General features: G+C 42.0%; 1 protein-coding gene across 3 annotated transcripts in view; it reads right to left on the reverse strand.

The window, feature by feature from the left end:
* Nucleotides 1-3,307: 3,307 nt before the first annotated feature.
* npffr1l2 (neuropeptide FF receptor 1 like 2) overlaps nucleotides 3,308-21,372 on the reverse strand; it is an 83,052-nt gene continuing 64,987 nt past the window's right edge. For 2 of the 3 annotated variants that reach the window (XM_079364076.1, XM_079364075.1), the window contains 3 exons: nucleotides 15,148-15,506; nucleotides 6,500-6,599; nucleotides 3,308-4,574 (listed from right to left, as the gene is read on the reverse strand). In XM_079364076.1, the coding sequence (XP_079220202.1) occupies nucleotides 3,572-4,574; nucleotides 6,500-6,599; nucleotides 15,148-15,490 (1,446 nt within the window). In that variant the 5' untranslated portion in view covers nucleotides 15,491-15,506 and the 3' untranslated portion in view covers nucleotides 3,308-3,571. Of the gene's footprint in view, nucleotides 4,575-6,499; nucleotides 6,600-15,147; nucleotides 15,507-15,623; nucleotides 15,779-21,372 lie in introns of those variants that run through there. The other variant, XM_079364074.1, reaches the window with a different exon arrangement.

Here is a 21,372-nt window from a genome sequence, read left to right on the forward strand (position 1 = left end):
TTTGTGCCTTTTCTGAAAAACAATTATGATCCAATCTTTATATTAACGTTCCAAGTGTTAGTCAGATACATGTTCATTCAATGCATTCATTTGAATACTTCTATAAACATGTGGACTGGAGAGTTGTAATGTTTGACACCCTCGCACCTGTCTGCATGCTGATACACTGTGAAGAATTCATTGTTAATGGTTTGGACGACTGCTGTCAACTGTTTTGGTGCCCGAGGCATGATTCCAGTCGCCTCTTATATTGCAGGAGCAAGCAGCTGTTTGTAGTTGTGTGCTTTGTATTCAAAGACCAAACAGCGGACATCGCTCTCTCTCTCTCTCTCTCTCTCTCACTGGTCCACTGCAGAGTATAAAGTTAATTGCAGATTTTTTTTTCCCCAGAGACCCCCCCAACATGTTGCTTTTGACGTTTTCAGGGGAGCTCAAGTGTCAATCAGGGGGTCCCAGACCCCCCCGAATTTCACACCCTGCCTTTAACAAGTAAAAGTTGAATCATATCTGGTGTTAAAAACTGTGATCTTGATAAGTTAATAAGTGATCAAGATCTGATAATAAGTTCTAACATTTCTGTCATGCTGGGCTTGTTGAAGAGCAGGTTAGATTTAACAATCACAGAGGGGAGAAGCTAGCAGACATTTAGCTCCTCTGTCCACTGGAGGAGGACTGTCCTGAAACAACATGATTACATTTTGACCCCTCTCTTTAACTGATTTTCCACCTCGAAGGTCCACAAACTCTTTTTTCTGGCATTTCCCTATATTTATATATACACTGCTCAAAAACATAAAGGGAACAGTAAAATAACACATATAGATCTGAAGGAGTGAAGTGTTCTTATTACTTTGTTCTTTACATAGTTGAATTTACTGACAACAAAATCACACAAAAATGATCAATGGAATCAAATGTATTAACCAATGGAGGTCTAGATTTGGAGCGACACTCAAAATTAAAGTGTAAAAACACACTACAGATCCAATTTTGATGTAATGTCCTTAAAACAAGTCAAAACGAGGCTCAGTAGTGTGTGTGACCTCCCTACAACACCTGATGAGGTGGCTGTTGTCTACCCCATTTGCATAACAGCACGTGGAATTGATTGTCAATCAGTGTTGCTTCCTAAGTGGACAGTTTGATTTCACAGAAGTGTGATTGACTTGGAATTACATTCTGATGTTTTAATGTTCCCTTTATTTTTTTGAGCAGCGCATATTCTGTGTCTGTAGCTTTAAATATGTAAATGAGCTGTGTCTGACCACGCCCCCTCTCTGGAAGGGCTCGGGTGTCTCTGGCTTCCTCGCTTCATGTCCTATTACGGTGAGAGGGCAGAACAAACAGCTAGCTGTGGGAGTGTCACCCACCTGGGGGAGGGGCTACTGCCCTTTGTGATGTCATGAAGGGGAGGGGCTACTGGGTTACAGTTTTCAGTATTGAAGAGGTAGATTCTTTTTAAGGCACCGTTTAGATCGACAGGTGGGTGTGGAGTGTGTCTCAATCTCTACCTGTGTAACCAATGATTGTTACAGTTCCTCGTTCACTTTCACACGCTCTATGGAGAAACGCAGGTTTTTAATTGATTGTGTGGCTTTTCATTGACGGCTCGCAGGGCCCTCAAACATCCTGTGCTCAACTCACAGGCTTCTTAGATGTTGTAAACATGCCATACCTAAATATGAAACATGATGCTCTTTTGTAATCAGGAGGGAATACAAGCTATCAAAAACAAAATAAGGGTCAGTGAAAAGACCTCTCCATATCTCACCTGTCACTGTCTCTGAAACATTTCTTCATGCAATTATTCTTTTAACAAAATCCTTCCGTCCCCCCATGTGGTCTCTTGCTATGAAGGACACCATTGAATCTAAAGCTGGACTGTATAATAGAGCTCAGAAGACTCGAGGAAACCTCCCCCTTAGAATAATGGAAACATTCATGCCATGATCCGACCAATAACAAAATCCTGTCTCCATCACCGTGTACCTGATGGAGATCCAACACGAGTCACGATCACATCACGAGATCATTCATCCCAGTACAGGCCGACCAAACCAGCTGTGGTAAGAGGTTGTTCTTTCATGCAGACACTAACTGGTTCCCAGGTTCAGATCCGAGTATGCTTGACCCCAAAGAGCATAAACAGTAAGCTTCAGTCTGCTTGAAGAGGCGGCCTTGGGCTGATTCATGGGGAGCCCCATTGTCCTGGAGGTGGTTATAACATTTGCGTTGCACACGGCCACAAACACTAATATGCATATCTTAACACTGGCATTGGAACAACACATAATAGAACATATGTCTTTTTTTAAATAATGGGTAAAATATGCAATTTCAAACTGTACTGTACTTTACATTTTTACATGTTTTTATGTACATGAAAACATTTCAGCTTTTCATGTTTTTGGAAGGAATCTCGCGATCCCCCTCCCAGTGTCTCGTGACCCCCTGGGGGTCCCAACCCCCACTTTGGGAACCATTGTATATTTACGTTTCATCATCTGAGCTGCACAGGACATGTGACGTCAGAAGAGGGTCGTTGTTGGCATTTGAGAAATAACCTTAACATCCATAGCCAACAGGATGGACTCAATCCTCGAGTGGTTGCCATGGTTGCTTCTACTTTTTTGGAGGATCTGCAAAAAATGTGCATACTGTCACCTGCTGTATCAGACTGCAAACGCAGATCAGCAGGTTAGAGGGGAGCGGGGAGTCATCGTGCTCGGGCCCCGTACGAAACAATCATAACTAAAGTGAGAACATGTACTGTGATGCGTCCAGAACACATAATCTGCTCAGCATGATAAGTGTAAGTGTAAGTGCAGGTTCCCCATGCCATGAGGACTAAAGCACCCCCATACCAACATGGATGCTGGGTTTTTAAGCACCGATAACACTGATGGTACCTCTCCTCTGAAGGCTTTGGGAGGCGATCAGAGCCACACTATGTTGGTTTCTTTCTCCTGCATACAGAGAGTTCTTCAGATTGTCAGAATCTTTACTGACAATGATTTACTGTCATTATTGACTCTTGTTTAGTTCCTTTGTTCCTCATTGTTGTTGCTTAGTTGTGTTTCACTGTCTTTTTTCATTTTTCTACCAAAACTACATAGCGCACATTTAAAGCGACTTCTTACATCAGCAGTGTTGAAGAGGTAGATTCTTTTGTTTTACCTGGGGCCAGTCTCTGATGAGAGACAGCTCATTAGAGTGTGCTGAAGAGAGATGAGTAAAAGATGAACAGGAAACAATTGAAATAACTCAGAGTGATCTCAATTCATTCCGTCTGTTTTCACCCCTGAGATGAATAGTCTGCTGTGAGCCCGACCATGAACTAGAATGGTTTTTTTTCCAGTCTAATCTTGATTTAAATGATGGATGCTGGTCCTGTTTTCTTTTTAAACATTTTGTCGTCATTTAAATTTAACATACACATCTTGTCTTTGTGCTACTTTGAACCAATTCTGTTTCACCGATATTCAACACAGGATGAACAGTCCTTTCTTTTTTGGAATTAAACAAGAACCTACAGCCTGGTTTGGCTTCATTCTGGTCACACCGTGATCCCTCAGTTATCCCAGGCCTCAAACGCCCCTCCTGACCGTACGCCCTGCATCTCCTCTCCCGTACTGCTTTTCTTACGACTCGGTGCCATTTCTAAACCTCGCTCTGAAACACTTCTCTCTGAATGGACCACCACACATCGCGCCATGCCGCCCCTGTTCGGTTCAGCCCTGTCACACAAGTTGTTGTCGTTATAGACTCGATTTCTCAGCCCTAACACAAGTTGGTTGTGATTGCCGATTGCCTCTCTGAAGTCAGTAGGTCCACACTGTGCACCGACGGACCTGTCCTTCCTGCCCCACCGTGCCATCTTTCTCCACAGGTGGCACTGCAGGAGGCAGCCGATGGGCCTGGACCGGCACATAGCCTGGAAGCCCCTCTTAAAGTTCTCGTTGTAGTATCCATAGATGATGGGGTTGACGCTGGAGTTGGCAAAAGCCAGCCAGTGGGCAAAGGGGAAGATGTAGCTGGACAGAAGGTCGAGCTGGTCCCTGTTCAAACCTGCATAGTCCGTCATCATCATGAGGGTCCAGAGTGGTAACCAGGAGAGCATGAACAGTAAAGCCACCAGGATGAGCATCTTTATCACCTTGATCTTTTTCTTGGATATTCTTTGCTGACCTCCTCTCCTCCCCGCCACCTGCACCGTGGCGTTGGCCAGCTGCGGCTCTCTGTTGGCCACCACAGAGGACCACAGTTTGACGCCGATCCTCCCGTACATCAGAGTGATGAGGCTGAGGGGCACGAGGTAGATGTGAGCGAACAGAACCGCTGTGTAGACCTTTGTCATCTGAGGGTAGGAAAAGTTTTCATAGCAGGTGTACAGAGGATACGTGAGGTTGAAGTCATCGTTGTGCACCAAGAAGTGAAAAGGAATTTTCTCCACGGTCAGCGCCACCGCCGCAGGACACATGATCACCACCGCCAGCATCCAGATCAGAATGATGGTCGCCTTGGCAACAAGCACAGTTGGCTTGGGTTTTAGAGGGTAAACAATACAGCCAAACCTGGAAGAGAAAGAAAAGAACAACCAGTCCTGTTGTTTTGGCATAAAAATACAAATAATGTCTACAGATTAAAAACCTTGTGCAGCTGTACGTGTGACACGCAGAAGGAGCAGCATTAAATGCTGCAGCTTCAACCTTGCTCACATTGAACCTCCAAACCTGATTTAGCACATCCAGAGTTTGTTTTTGCCAGCCTGAACGCAAAAAGCCACATGAGATCTAATTTTTCCAAATCGGATTGAAACCACATACAGAGGTGATTCAAATTGGACTCCTAAAGATCTGATTCAATCTGAACGTCTCGGTCGCTTCAATGCGTCTTCTGCTTCACTCGCAATGCAACACCATCGACGGAGATCTGGCAAGCCGGAAGTTAATTCAAGATGCGTTCCACAAACTGGTCAACGCTTCAGTCAATGGAAGAAAACAGCAAGAATAAAAACAAACATGGAGCAAAACAAGATACTTTGAGTCAGAAACAATAATCTGGATCAACATGACCCGGATTTGGTAATCGGGATCAGGTAATCCGTCTTCCTTTCATGCCGGATGTGAAAAGCAACACTGGACTGGATCAACCAGCTATGTAAAGAACAGGTAGAAGAGCCAACATAGGGTCACTTTATAATTAACACGAAAATTACACAAACATACACTTCTATTCATAATTTCCTTTATGACCCCTCATGTGAAAAACAAAAACAAATACACATCAACAAATACATATTTTGAAAATGTCTTTCCACGTCCTGCTTTTAGGAGGCAGATCTGAACTTTTGCTTTGGTTTGCTGCAGTTTGTTTAGCTTGATTTGTTCCTCTGCTTCAAAGTCAAGTGTAGAATATAAATAAATAAATAAATTAAATTATTTGACCAATTTTAAAGTTTTACTACATTTTCTTCCCACCTTTTAAATCCTACCCCCTGTTGGGATAAGGGTAATCCAGAGTTATCCAAATGCTACTGACAAGTTTTGAACAACACAAACTGAAGGTTTCATCCAGATTAAAACTAGAATTGGATTTTTGAAAAACCTATTTTCAAGATTTGATCCAATGCGATAACAAAAATTCAATCAGTTTACCTTTGAATTTTTCAATTTCAATTTTCAACTTTATTTGTGAGGGACAATGTGCAATAAAAAAAACATAAATGAGACCATCTGATTCATTGCACCAGAGTTAGCCTGAAGCTAATTTACATCTGCAGGTAACAAAACAACATATATAAAAGTATACATCACTCAGCATGTAACAAATAGCAATATATACATCAAATGTCCCACACACACACACAACAGGCCATGTCAGCCCCATGGGGGGATTAAAGAAAAAAAAAACGAGTGAGATGAAAAATGATGAAGAGTAAATAACTGAAGAGTGAGTGCATTCTTGGGAGTTTCTTAGGGGAACTTTTAGATTAGAACAACTGGCCCCTGGGTTTAACCTGTGACCACGGTCAATACCGCATCAATACGGACGGGCAGATCAGATCTGGTCACTTGCAGTTAGTAATGTGGACAGTCAGTCAGTTCATCAGCTGTCTGAACAAAGCCTGAATGTTTGCAGCGCCAAAATGAGCATGTGTTGTGGCGTCATCATAAAAGAGAGTATGTGGCATGGCGTGCTGCTTCCACCGCCATGCTTCACAGGGACGTTGTGAACAGGAGGTTTAACGGTTGGTTGAATATTTGTTTATTTACAAACAAACAAGCGACAGATCAAACTGATGGTAGATATTCTGGCACAGCTTCAGCGACTATCAACGTGCATGAAAAGTGAAAAGTCAAAAAGTTTGACTATATGAAATATGACTAAAACAGGCCGACGTGTTTCAGCTTCATCGGGTCAACTTGTCCATGACTCGGCTGCTTCCTCACTTATAGATGATAAAGAGCATTAACTATCACGCCACAGAGCAACTCACCTTTCGACAGCGATCGCCACCAGAGTGAAGACGGAAGCAGAGACGGACACGCCCTGCACGAAGCCGCTCAGCTTGCACATCGTGTTGGAAAAGGGCCAACCTGTTGAAAAAGACAAACAGAGTGTCGCTCAAACACGCCGCTCGACCTCAGCGGGACAACAGCATGAAACCTGTTGACCTCAACTGTAGTGCCTCATGAATTGAAACATAGGTCTGAATTATTTAGTTTTTTTAAATTAACATATTATATATATAATATTGAGAATATGAGAGAAGAATAGTGCTGCAGCTCTCTCACGTCTCCATGACAACAGTCTGTTGACCTCTGTATGATGGACACTGTTTCGTTACTTTATAGTGCATGTTTTTTATTTGAGACGGGTTACTTCCCGATCAGACATGGAGCGAAGAGGATGTGGGCGAAAGACACGTCCGTAGCTGGTAAAGTACGGGGGACTATCACACATTTAGAAAAGATCAGCGGTAACATTAACGGTGTTTCTTTCTGATTTTCAGCTCGAGTGCTCAGAGCAGAAATGGTGCAGAGATCGGAAAAAAAAGAGGCTGGGTGCTGCACTTCTTCCAAGGACGAATGCTCGCTACTCGCTGAAAGACGGTGTTAACGCTCAGGACACGGCGCCCGTGGGATTAACCGCTTCTGTTTCTAGCTGGTTTAATTCAGCTTCCACATTTTAAATTCAACTTTTTACTAGTTCAGCTTGTGATCCATCTGAGAGGGATAGTCCCCTCCTGTGAGGTGCATGTTTCAGGAGGATTTCAGATGCAGTCCTCCTGGAGTCTTCTAGATATTTTCAGCAGTTGCATTATGTGGAAACGACGATAAAGGCTTCAAACATACGTAGCCCCTCCCCCATTCATTCCCCGCTGGCAACCACAAAGAGCTACAGCACGACATGATGGGGTTGAAGAAATCGAATAGCACAGTGAGAAGCAGAGAAATCAATGAACACTGACCCTCAAGTGAAACCTCCTTTTATAACTAATCTCATGTATTGAAAGAGGGCTGTACTCGATACCTCAGCATGAGCCGTCATTACGACAGTCGCAGAGCACGGCCGACCTGCTGATCTATTATAGACTTTCGTTTGTGCAGGAGCCACAACGAGAAGAAAACACATGAGCCTGACATTATAATTAAAGCGTTAATGATTAAGATGTGTAGTGAGTGAAATGAATGAAGGAAACGTGCTGTGTTGAAGCTTCTCTGACAACAATGCAGCAGCCAGTATGTCCTCCTTCTAACTTTAGATTCTGCTCCTGAATGCTCTGGATTTGATTGGACCAGAGAAGGTAGGCGGGGCTTTTAAGTCGTATTTTGCATATCAAGCAAACGCCGAAGCAATGGATTTCGACAGCTCCGTATGCAAGCAATGCTTCACAGTGGTGGCTAAAAAGTCCGGTAGCACATCAAAGTTGGCAAAGCGTCTGAAAGACCAACACTCGGTCTCTATGAGGAATTTCCAGAGGTCCATGAAGTTCCCGTTTCAGCAACATTTGAATATTATTGTCACGTAGTAGCAGGCAGAATACAGGGAGGAGGACCCAAGTGCAGAAAATAAAGATTTATTTAACAAAAAGCAAACTCAAAATTAAAAGGCAAAAACACAAAACAAAAACTTGCTTAAAACTAAATCCAGAAAGGCAGGAAACAAACAACAGGCAACAACTACTCAAGACAAAGACAACGAACCGACAAAGGACTGAGGCAAACACAGACTAAATGGACATGGGGTAATCAGACACAGATGAGACTAACGAGACAGGTGAGGAACATCAGGGCAATCACAAAGGCGGGAAACTCAAGGAACAAAGAACACAAGACCAGAACACTGAGGACAAGTAAAAAGTAAAACCTGACAATGAAAAGACATGAACTAAAACAAGATATTACAAAATAAAACAGGAAACACTTAAAACAAGACTTGGAAACATTAAACACCAAACTAAGAACCTGAAAACACAAGTAACAGGAAAACAAGCCTACAGACAACATATAAGAACCCAAGGATACAGAGAAACACACTAAGGACTAAAGTAAACCACACTAGGAATCATACATACACAGAACACGAGGGAAATAATGAAAACTAAAACAAGATTAAATACAGAAACAAAACCAAACCATGACACTTATACAGCTATCTTAAACGTGAACCCAGCCAGCGGCACACGTTAAATGTTTAACTCTTAGCCAATAGCCACGCTAGCTGTCCCGTATTAAGCTAGCTGATGAATAATAAAATGACCAGTGTTAATGTGGGAGCAAACGTTAACAGTCCTGGCCGTCTGTAAGAGACTATGTTTAATTAAAGGACAATACAATTATTTTATGTTTCTAAGTCCCAGAATGAAGCTGAGAAAAGTCAACCAGCAGCTATTGTTTCCAGGTGATGCTAAATGTTCATACTTTCTCATAAGTGTAATAGCTTTTGTTGTCAAATGTTGTGCGACATAATACTTTCTTAAAACATGTTCGCCTCTATACTGTTCATACTTTCTATTCTCAACTTTATAAAAGGAAATTATGCTTCTTCATTTTTTTGTCTTTTTTTTTTAGTTGTTTTTTTTCTGAGTTTAGATATCGAGTTTAAAATTCTAGTATCATGACAACCCTAGCCCGTTGGGACTTGGGTTGGGAACCAGACTGGTCGCTGGTTCAAGTCCTGATGCGGTCATTCCTGCACAGTGGATGGAACCAAAAGAAGATGAAAATCTATTTATTCAAAAGGACTTAGTTAGCTCAGTTGCCTAAGGATGGTCTTGTAGCTGGACCACTTCTCAAGCACTGCCGAAGTGTCCTTGAGCAAGGCACCGTTTGGTGCCACCAGCTCGGGGGGTGCTTTCAGCTGTGGCAGCCGTCGCACTCTGACATCTCTCCATTAATGCGTGTCCACAGGTCCTGTTTGTGCATGTGTGTGTGAGAAGCAGAATTTCCCCCTCTGGGATCAATAAAGTATGTAAGATAAATAAAATATAAAAATGTACACTTCCTCCCAAATGAACCTACAAGAATATAGTCACAGAAAACAAAATGTAATGTGGATGAAAGAGAGGCGCAGTGTAACACATCTCCATGGGTGACTGCAGCGTGATAATGTATGTTTGATGGATCTGATGGAGTCTTTCTTCCATGTGAGTGAACATAATGGGAAACTGATCCGCTTCCCACAGACGTCTGATGACTCATCTCGAAAAAGGGTCATCCTGCGTTATTCAGCAGCTCAGTCAGTCTGTCAGGGCTTGATTGTGAACCAGAGAGTCGCTGGTTCATGGCCTGGTGCGGATTCTGGTTCACTTCCTGAAGACTACTGATGCGCCCCTGAGCAAGGAACAGACCCCCCCCCTCCCCCCCACCAGCTCAGGCCCCTCACTCTGACCTCTCTTCATGTGTGTGTGTAGCATGTTTAATGTATAAAATAACGTCATGATAACGTCATGTTTCATTTTAGACCCTGATCAAAGGAGAAATCAAAGGAGGCCACTGGCGTCGCATTAAGACAAAAAAAATAAATAAATAAGTAAACATAAGAAATCTAATCTACAAATTACTCCTGAGATTGAAAACATTAATTTTTGACTTAATTAATTTGCCTTCACCTCAGCATCCAGCTGCAGGGGACAACTGAAGGATCAGGCATGTAATCCCTTCACTTCCTGATGGTCTGCATGTTAATAACGACTGCGAGGAGTGAAAAGGTCGGCGCTGAGATGCCACACACAAAACGTGTTCTGCTGCTCCGACTGGATGTGAGGATGTTTTTTTCCCATCATTTGTAAAACAATATTTGTTGCATGACTACATCTTATTTACTGCTTCTTTAAGAAGGACTCATAATACTTACACATCGAGATGGCGCTGTGTGTGGAGGTGTGTGTGCGTGTTGGTGGTCTGTTTTTGTGCGATGACTCAGTGAGTCATGTGAAGATACACGGCGCTCTTTCATCAGAGAAGAGCTTATGAACACAAGGGCTACAACTCCACCAGACTTAGTTCCATTTTTTTCATGAATTGTAAACCTTTGTTTTCTTCCTGTGAGTTCATTCTGGTCGGCGTTTACGTCCCGGAGTCGGAGGCACAGCGCGCCCTCGCTGATCTCGCTGGGTGTGAAGCGGACAAACTCAGACTCCTCTCAGTTATCCACCGATCCTTCAGATCGGCACGGACGTCTCCTGTGACTCTCGTGGGTGCATTAAACTGAGAGTTACAACTTAGTTCTTTGACATTTCGCCTCCAAATAAACAACCAACAGACCTTTTAGTTATTTGAGATGAGCGCATGAGCTGACAGTAAGCAGGTCAGAAAACGTCAACACAAATCAATCAATCAATCAATCTTTATTTATATAGCGTCAATTCATAACAGGCGTTATCTCGAGACACTTTACAAAAGCAGGTAAAGGACCTTACTGTTTGTCTGTTAACAAACATCTTAACAAGGAAGGAAAGTCACGCTGAGACCTTCAAGAAGCCACAAAAACAATCAAGAGACTTTTAGGTTCATCAAAATAAAAGACTTTAGTTTGTGCATCAAATAAATGTCCATTTAATTTATGTTTGTGAGGTGACAGTTTGATATTATGAACGTTTTTATACGATCTACATTACTTCTAGTTCCTAGATTTACACTGAGCATCTTCCTCCCACCTCAGTATTTTCTAAGGCACATACTTTAAACACATATTTAGACTCGGTATAATCATCATATATAAAGGGTAACATAAGTATCTTCTCTATGTTTTCATATGTTTTGGAGCTTGTTCCCTCCCGTTCTGCAGTGACGAGACGAGTTGAGTTCAGTTCTAAGTTTTCGTTTTGTTGAGGGATATTGCGTCTTGTTTGACTCTTCTTTGTTTCTCATCATTTTGATTCCCAAGAAAATGATCTGCTTTCATTCATCATCTTGTTTGACTTGATTTAACTTGGTCAGGCTGACAAGCAGAGGAGCCTCGTACCAGCGGTGTGTGCCATCGGAGGAGACGTAAGCGTTGTGACCTGAAGTAGAAAAGGGGGATGCAGAGTTGCAACCAATATAGAAGCTAAGCCACACAGAACGCCGCTTCCTTCCTGGAAACCATCCCTTCCAGATGAGGCAGTTGCTGATATCCGTTGGATCGGAGCAGATCTCTTAATGGTAAATCCCGAGGCGGCAGTGTTTGCATATACACCAACAACAACTGGTGCACCATGGGTGAGATAGTGTCGTGTTAATGCTATCCTGATGTAGAAGTACTGACTATGAAATGCATGCTCTTTAATTAATCCCCTGTTATGATCTTCACAACAGTGTACGTTCCTCCCAGTGCAAACACCAGACGAGCACTGAATGTCTTCAGCTACACATCCAGAGGGAGTTTTCATCGTGGCAAGGCATTCAAGGTTGCACCCCGCCCCCCCACCTTCCTCAGACCATCTCTCTGTGATGCTGCATTCAAACCCCTGCTGAGCAGGAGACACTCCACAGTAAAGCAGGTGAGGGACTGAGGGAGCTTTGAATGCACGGACTGGGACATGTTCAAGGCAGCTGGTATGTCGAGTCTGTGTCCACATACATTCAGAAGTGCATGGAGGGTGTTGGTGTGATCAAGGACATCTCCACACGGGCCCACGAGAAACCAACTGGACGACCAGTGAGGTGTGTGCAATGCTGAAAGCTCGGAACGATGCTTATAAATCTGGCCACATGGTGGCACTAAAAACAGCCAGAGCAAATGTGGCAAGGTATACAAGTCTCTGCACTGGTTGACTGGTGCAGAACCAACAACCTGGTCTAGAACGTCAAGAAAAACCAAGGAGATCGTCGAGTTCAGGAGGCGCCAGTCCAGCCACACACCACTCCTCATCGACGGCACAGCAGTGGAGAGAGTAAGCAGCACTAAGATAACAGACACTCTGACCTGGTCCCTCCAAGACAATTACAAAATCAGCCTGAAGAAGATTTCAAGAATTAGAGGACTTGTGTCCCAGTAGGCCTGGAAACACACGTCCATGCTTTTATCTTCAGTCGTCTTGATTACTGTAACAGTGTCTTTACAGGTCTGCCTAAGACATCAGTCAGACAACTGCAGCTGATCCAGAACGCTGCTGCTAGAGTCCTCACCAAAACCAAGAACCTGGATCACATCAGTCCAGTTCTGAGGTCTTTACACTGGCTGCCAGTCTGTCAGAGATTAGACTTTAAAATCCTGCTGATGGTTTATAAAGCGCTTAATGGTTCAGGGCCAAAATACAATGCTTTCAGGACATCAACTGGGAGATCCTGTCAGGAAGGTCGTAAACGAGGGCGCAGAATATCACTACACATGCATGAGATCTATCCCTAGCATGGTGCTGCTTTCACACGTGTCCTCCCACATATCTCTCGGGATTGGTTTTGCACCTCTCCAGCTACCAGACAACTTTCCAGATTTAGTCTTCATAGGGACTTGATCTACTGCCCCCCTCCAAAAGGACCTAAGGACCTGCCGGTGGCAGGGAGAATCTTTCCATGATTCCCGTGTTAGTTAAACCACCAGGCTGTGGTTGAGAGTTTGATTTCTAAATGTGGATGAGAAATGTTTTTGGTTGTTGTCTCAGTTTGGAAGCCAACACTGATGTTGCTTGTTAAAAGGAGGAGCAGTGACATTCATGGTGTGCAGTGTCTTAAGGACTTTGTTGTAATAAGCGTGTCAACTAATCTGTAGAAATCCTTCGAGGTTAGAGGTCGAACCTCTAATTGTTCAATCTCCTTCCATATGGCGGTCGATACGGGACGACTGGAGTAATACATCACATACTTCTTTCATACCTTTTGCTGGTTTTTACATTGTATTAGATTTGTTTGCTATGATTATTATTTTACTGCAGTTTATTGATTTAACGCTCTTTTATGTGCATCTGAGCTCTTTCAGCCTCCGGCTCAGTGTGAATGAAGAGCCTGTTGTTGTTCACTTGAGCTGCGGGATTCTGTATTGCTGATGTTTACCACATCTGTAATGTCGTGTTGAAGCACAAAAGCCATTTTCTGACCAGTGTGCCAAACCATCTGGCTCAAAGGTTGGAGCGGTTCTCACAGGAGTGTAAATCGTCATTTCTGTGATCTCTGAGGAGAAAACTGACAGGTTTATTTTTTGAAGTAAAATGGCAGTTAAAGAGATGCCAATTAGTAATACTGTGTTATTGAACTCCAACGGTGGCCATCTGGGATAGATTGTGTGCTTCTATCCCGTCGCAGCTGGACCATGTTCTTAGAAAATCAATGCTCAGACCACAAAGGCCAGGAAACGAGCCAGTCCACCTTCTGTTTCTGGGTGAGCCTTAAAGATCCAGGGGGGCTTGTGTGCCCAGATAAGGAGTGTTGTGATGGAAATAGCAGGACATCAAGAAAATGGGAATATTTTGAAAGAGATAGATGCATTTTGGGAGAAAAACCTTCGTATATATAAATATATATATATATATATATATATATAAACCTTATATTATCACAACCTATAAAAGAAAGAGGAGGGAGCAGTCAGTGAGATGTGTTGTGACTGAAATGACAGAGCACTCCATGATATAGTTTATACTGTATAGTTAACACAAAAAACACAACACTACAACACTTGTACTAACAGAACAAACACAACAACAATGACTAAAGTTTCACTTAAAAATAGGAGGTATCGGGGGCGCCGATAGCTCAGCGGCAGCGACAGCGCGCGTACCATGTTGCGAGGCCTCGCTCCTCGCGCGGGCGGCGCGGGCGGCCCGGGCTCGCGTCCGGCCTGTGGCCACCTTCCCGCATGTCTCTCCCCACTCTCTCCCCCTTTCCGACTCTATCCACTGTCCTCTATCAATAAAGGCAAAAAGGCCAAAAACAAATCTTAAAAAAAAAAAAAATAGGAGGTATCATTCGCAATGCAGTGTGGGACGGGTAGTTCTTGGGCACCAAAAGAAAATGATGTACACCGTTTTGTACCTTTGCCTTTTTTTGTGACAAATCCAAATGACTATATTCACGAGTTGGTTGTTATGGTTACAGTCTTCAATCTCTTGATATAGTGTAAGGATGTCAATGGATGAACTGAACAGAGGAAAGTTACTTTAATGGTGGAAATGTGTATAAGCTGGCAGCACCGTGTGCTTCTCTGACATACAAAGAAGCACATCTTAAGAATAGTCCTACTGCTGCTTTAAAAGTAGAGAGAGACATGTTGAATGACACCTGAGAGTTGTTTTCATCTGCACAAGCCACAAGTTCAAAAGAAAAGCTTTGACAGAAACATGCTGCGATTAAATAATTAAGCTGCAAAGAGCCAAAACAATTTCAACGATAAGACGATGAGGCACAAGACGAGGCCTCCTTATCTTCTGCATGGCATCGTAAACACCTAGCAACAGCTTAATGAATGCAAATCGTCGGTAACTAACCCCGATATGCAGCAAATAAATTCATGTTAACAAGGTGACTGCACAGACAGAGCCAGCTATTCGCTAATGAGAACGCAAACATTGCGCTTGTTCAACAAAGAGAGTGGAGAATGTAAATCTGAGACTTTTAAGCCCAATCATGCACTATTTTACTCAACTCACCATGAAAATGACCCGTTTGTGTCACTTATTGAAATGTCTTCTTCCCACACAGTGACAGTCATTCGGGTGCCTACCTGTGATCAGGTTATCCACCAGTGTTGTAGGGATGCAGAAGATGCCCACCAGCAGGTCGCTGATTGCCAGGTTGAAGATGAAGAGGTTGGTGACCGTGCGCATGTGACGGTTTTCTAGCACTATTAGACACACCAGGATGTTGCCCACCATGCACAGCAGGAAGATGAAAAAGTAGGCCACAATGTAGCTGGCGGCGACGTACAAAGAGTGCGGATAATAGGGGAAAAAGGTCATGTTGGTGGAATTTGTGGCGCCACCTGAGCTGGTGTTTACGAAGGCAGCTGTGGTGGCCGACCCCTCGGTCTCCATCCCCTCCTCCGCCATGTTGTCAGGTAGCTCCATCGTTGTTACACAGACTCTGCACAGGAAATAAGACAGGATTCTTACACATTGATCATCTTAATGCTTTGACATTTGAACAATGGTTGACCCTATTTTATTTATGAATGGCAGGTTCAGGTAACTTCATTTGTACCTGTAGGTAAATTTGGTTGCAGGGAGAGTCCCTTAATACAGCAATACATGAAACACAAAGTGAGAAGGCATGGTACATGGGTGCTGAGGTACATAAAGTGCGCAGGTTCTAATGGTACAATTGATAAAAACAAGTTGATCAGTCAAAGTTACAGAGACCAGAACACCAACAGAAATAATCAATAAATAGAATAGATAAAAAGAACCACTAATGCCGTGTTTCCACCAAGCGGTTCAGTTCGGTTCGTCTCGGTATTGCTCACATTTTGTGGTATTTCCAGAGACTAAAGACAAAGTTGTCTTTCCTGCTATTCGGTGCCATTTCAGCTCGATACCTTTTCATAAAAAAATGTCAAAATGTTCATGATTTCAACATTTGATCTGAAGGAGGGCTTTATAAACTATCAGAAAATGATATTAGTCCAGCTCAGGATATTATAATCTATTAATTTTAGATAGATTCTTTCCGTGTGACAGAGGTCAAATGTCCACCCTGTTACCAGACATTATCATCTCTATTACGTATTGTTTTGAAAACCCAGTCATATTCTTAATTACATTTTCTTAAAGCTCAAATGTCCCTTTCTTTACACTGGAAAAGCATTGTAACATTTTACTTCTTGAACAAGCTTTATCTTGAAAAAGCTGTTATAGCTTGACGTAAAACGTAATTCTTACATAAGTCTTTTAGAAATAAAAGGAAGTTTGATGGAATTTGAAAAATGTTTTAATTGATTGTATTTCACCAATTTATTCCCTGCAAATAACCACAAAGATAAACATCATATTGTTGTATTTTATTTTATTAATATCCCAAAAACACATGGGTAACAGGGTGGACACACACACACGCATGCACCATTTAATGAAATATTGTCAATGAAAATATGGAGACCCCAGGAAGAGTAGCTACTGTTTAACACAGAAGCTGCTGGGGATCTTAACAAATAAACAAAATTACCAAATAAGTTCCTATTATTAAAGAAATACAATTCATCTACCCCACCGCCTGACCAAAACAGGAACCTTTCCACCTCAAACTTCATATTTACTCCCTACCCATTAAACAACATAGGAAAAAAAATTACTGTTACTAACCAACAGATGTTTGAGGAAACGCTAACTATTTTCCTAACCAGATCCCAAGATTCTTTTTCTAAGAAACTCCATAGTTTCTTCTCAAGCTGGAAAGACCTCTTATTCAGAGGTAGTGGCTCCTTGATAAGGCATTTGTTCTCATATTTTCTTTTTCCTTCCTTGCTCCCTGTCCCTTCTCCATTTCTCCCTCTCTGTTTTGAGGTAATTTAACCTTTTCACAGGGTCTGCATCACGACGTGCCCTGTAACGCTGCTGCTTTTCCGCAGCAGACATTGGTGCCATTTTTCTAACAAATACATGTATACTGATTTAAATAATTGATTTTAAAATAATGATTATAATAGATAATACATAATACACTTATAACAAATGTCAAAACATACTGTAAACACAAATTCATTCACCGTGTCCACCCTGTTACTGATCATAACAGTAACAGGGTGGACGGTAACAGGGGGGACATTTTATCCTAAACCTAGCCATTTCTACCCCTATGAAGGAAAACAACCTAATACAAAATGACCATTAAGGACTATTTTGTACATATTTATCAGCAATATTTTCAATACCACAAAAAAATACTGTTTTCCACTAAATATAAGGGTAACAGAGTGGACATGTTATGCTTTACCACATCTATAAACAATTCTAAAACATTGAAAAAAAGGTTGATAAAAGAGTGATACTCACTGGGCTTCTTGTTGATGTTTCCCTCCAAAAATGTATCACTTCTTGAGAGCATAGCCTAAGAGTTCTGTTACCATGGGAACATTTAGGGGGCGCGTCCAAAGGGACTCTAACCAGAGTAACAGGGTGGACAGTCAATTCAGGGACACAATGTCTTTTAATGATTTTATGCTTTAAAATTATATAAATGACAAAAACTAACTAACTAACTAAAAGGAATCTCAATTTTTTTTATATTTATGCCATATTTATGCAATTTTAGTTGCTTAAACATGACTGGGGACATGGCATTTTAACCTGCCCTTCACTAACATGAGAACATTTAATTTAAAACAATCAATTCTGAGGATATATCTTTTTTTCTATGGTAGAGTAAGATTTATACTTGAAGAAAAACGTTTCAAAAAGAGTATTGACCCAGTTTTAAACAAAATACACCATAATATGTCATGGGGACTCAAATGTCACCAAACGCTAGGAATGACTCAACCGCCCTACTTTTTGGGACCCCTCTGTTGGGGTGCCAAGTATATCGATCCGACCCTAAAAGGTGGAGCTAAACCTTCCAGTCCGTTGATTGGTCAGCGGCATTTAAAGACAAACACAATCCTGCCGTGTTTAAATACAATCGATTGTTTATTGGTCTGTATTTTCCTTCAGTGAAACAAAGCTGGATTGAGTTTTTGAAACAAAGAGCCACATGTCAGTGCACAGTTTGTCACTCAGAGGTGAGTTCACTGTCTTGATATCAAGCGTCTGTAGCGCAAAATACTACTAAATTATTTCTCCTCTCTTGTTTCCCCCGTTCATCTCTTAGATTAAAAAAAAAAAAGTCAACAGTTGTGGTCACATTTGATCCCTTAGCACAAAGCTCTGTCCTTTCGTTTCCCTCTCCTTTCATTTACTATTCTTTCTCAATAAAAAAAAAAATAAATCAACAGTGGCGGTCATATCACAGGAGCAGCGCACGGCCGCTGCTAAATGCATACAGGGGAAACACTGTAGGGGAGCTATCTGCTACGTGTCGGGGAAATGCTTTTTAGCAGCGCGTTTTATGTAGCTGCAGCTACCTGCTCCTCTCTCTGCTACACGCTGACACACCAACACACACTTCTGCACTAACACACACACACGCGCCTACCCTCACCCCTTTTTTTAACTTTTAGTGCATCAGCACACAGTTGATCCGTGATCTCTTCCGACCAAACACGTGATCCGGTCAAACGGTCGACTCTTCTCCGTTCACTCTCTCCGTGTCTGCAGCTAACGTAACGATAGCAACGCAGCTAACGTAACGATAGCAACGTCCTCTCACAGTCGCGTCAGTCTGTGAGCGTCTCCACTCAGACTGTGAAACAGCGCTGAGTTTGAAACACTGCAGGCAGGAGTTGTTATGTTTTGTGGAATAATCTTTTATTAATCTTTAATAGATTTAAGTTTAAACAGTAGTATGTTATATCTAGGTGGGGGTTCAGAGGGGAGGCAGGGGGGCTCTGGGAGCTACCTATTTAAAAAATAAAAGCCAGCAAATGTGTTTTTTTTTTTAATTTATCAATTTTCTGATCTGATAAAATGATTGAATCTATGATGTCAATCTGTGATTGATTCAACTTGTCTTCTCAATTAAATGTACTGTAACAGAAAAACACAAGTTGTCATTTCGCCTGGTATCTGTGATTTTTTTCATCAGAGCCTCTGCCTCCTCTGCTTTCATAGACCAGAGGAGATCAGGGGTTACCATGGTAGCTGTGAAGACCAAACCATACAAACAAGCAGGTTTGTATAGTTGAGGTGCAGAGGTGTTTTCAACAGAAAAAATTGTATCGGGAGCTCAGTGAATCGTTACATCCCTAAACCCAAGGATGCCATAAAACTCAGCAGAAGAAGAAAAGGAACGGGGAGAAGAGAAGCAGACATTTCAAACGGAACACTTTTTGCAAAATTCTGTGATTGACATGTTGTGATAAGAAAAGGTTGTTTATTTTGCATTGTGACAGATGTGTTTAAACACGGATTGTTGCTGCACGTGTTGCTTGATTGCCCAGCTTTTCATCATTGTGTTAATTACGTGCCGTGTTAACGTTGTGAATTAATATATATATAATGAAGTAAAAGAGCAGCTATTTGTTTTATACAAAGTATGGGACATGATTGATTGGTTCATGTATTTGAATGTGTTGTATCGATACTATCTTTTGGCCCTTTGTCCACCTAGCATTTTCTCCGGGCAGTAAAGCGCTTGCATGTGCGTTTTGTGTGCTGCTTTTTGCACATCAGCTCTGTCCCAATGACAACAGTTTGTTGACCGGCCGCTGCATGAAGGACACGGCGCCGGTACTTTTTACTGCATGTGTTATTATATAGACTGGTGTAGTAATGACGTATTTTTGTAGGCCAACCCGAAAAAATGGCGCAGAAATTCGCCTATGGGATTTTTGAATTGGATTTTGGATCATTGCAGAAAATAAGTGTGTCAAACACACGTTTCTGATGCGTTGCTGCTTTGTTTAGCGGGATAATCTTTACAGATGAACATCATTTATATGACGTTTGAAGAGTTAATGCAGCCAAGAGAAGTGAAAAGCTAACGTTATGCGCTACCGAACTACACCGCAGTCAGTTTGTAATGACGTCACGACCGTTATGCTTTATCGATCTAATCATTGGATTTGACAAGATAGCTAAACATTAGCTTAATAAGTTGTTTATTAACCTAATATTTACAAGAACACTGAAAAACATGACATGAGGCTGTAAGGAGGATTAGGGAGAGCGTTCTAGGCGTGATGACGTGTAATGTCTGTGACAACCACTGTAGTTTCAGTTAGCTACTCGTTAGCAACCGCCATTTAAAGTTCAAGTAAAAACTTTAAAATTCACAAGTGGGGTCTTAGGTAACGTAGTTTATCTCGTCTAACAAAACGTCAACATCTCTTCAGCTTGTGTTAACCACAGACCTTATTTCAGGCGTCTAAACACAAACGCATTCAAAATCCACATTGACTTTTAGAGTGAGGAACCCATGGAGCTAAAATGCTAACTCACTTCCTGGTTTTAGGACTCAAAACTACACCAGTCTATTTGAGATTGTTTGTTCCCTTTACCATGAGCATCAATCAGAGCATTCTTTGTCTGGATGATGAGTTTCATGACGGCCCTGCTATCACAGCTCCGATCAGACACGCAGCGAGGAGGATGTGGGTACAACACGATCCGTAGGAAAGTTGCTACTGGATGAAGCCCATCCACATTAACGACAGATCTGGCAGGTGGGAAGTTGACTTTGGTCAGTAGAAGTAGTAAAACAAGCCAGCGGACAGATTGCTCCACAAAATTGTTTTCATCAGAAATAGACACTTCTCTTTCCTGGATGTAACCTGTTACCATAGAAACCAATGTGAATCAGAGCACGTCAATCAAATATGCAGATCAGACCTGGTCACTTGCAATTGAAAGACATTTATCGATTGGTTTAAAACATATTTTATACCTCAGGCATCAAGCTTCTGAACTCTAATGAAGACAGATGATGGGTTTTTATTCTGCTTTCATTCTTTGCCACAGTTAGCAAACCACAGTTTGCTGTGGTATGCTAATGTACTCTTGTATTTTTGTATTTAACTCATTCCCCGCCATTGACGGAATTTTCCGTCAATTGGTGTTTTCAGTGAAATACGATAGGGGGCGCTCTGGCGGACATTGTGAAAAAGTTACAGGACTGTGGGGTCAAAAACAAACAAACAAGACCACCCGCGGGAAAGTAAAAAAAAAGAAATCCATCTCCTTTGTTCTTATTTTCGCGCCAGTGGCGTTCTATCAGTCTATGAGTTTGACGCGCGTCTAAAAGATAAGCTCTTGAATAGTACAAACATGCCGGCGCCAGCAAGGAGATATTCGGCTGCCCAAGCTTTAGAGTTAGTTATCGATTCAGACTCTGATAATTCATTTTTTGACGTTCGTGAAAC

This window comes from Symphodus melops, assembly GCF_947650265.1.
Source record: "Symphodus melops genome assembly, chromosome: 1".
Taxonomy (NCBI): domain Eukaryota; kingdom Metazoa; phylum Chordata; class Actinopteri; order Labriformes; family Labridae; genus Symphodus; species Symphodus melops.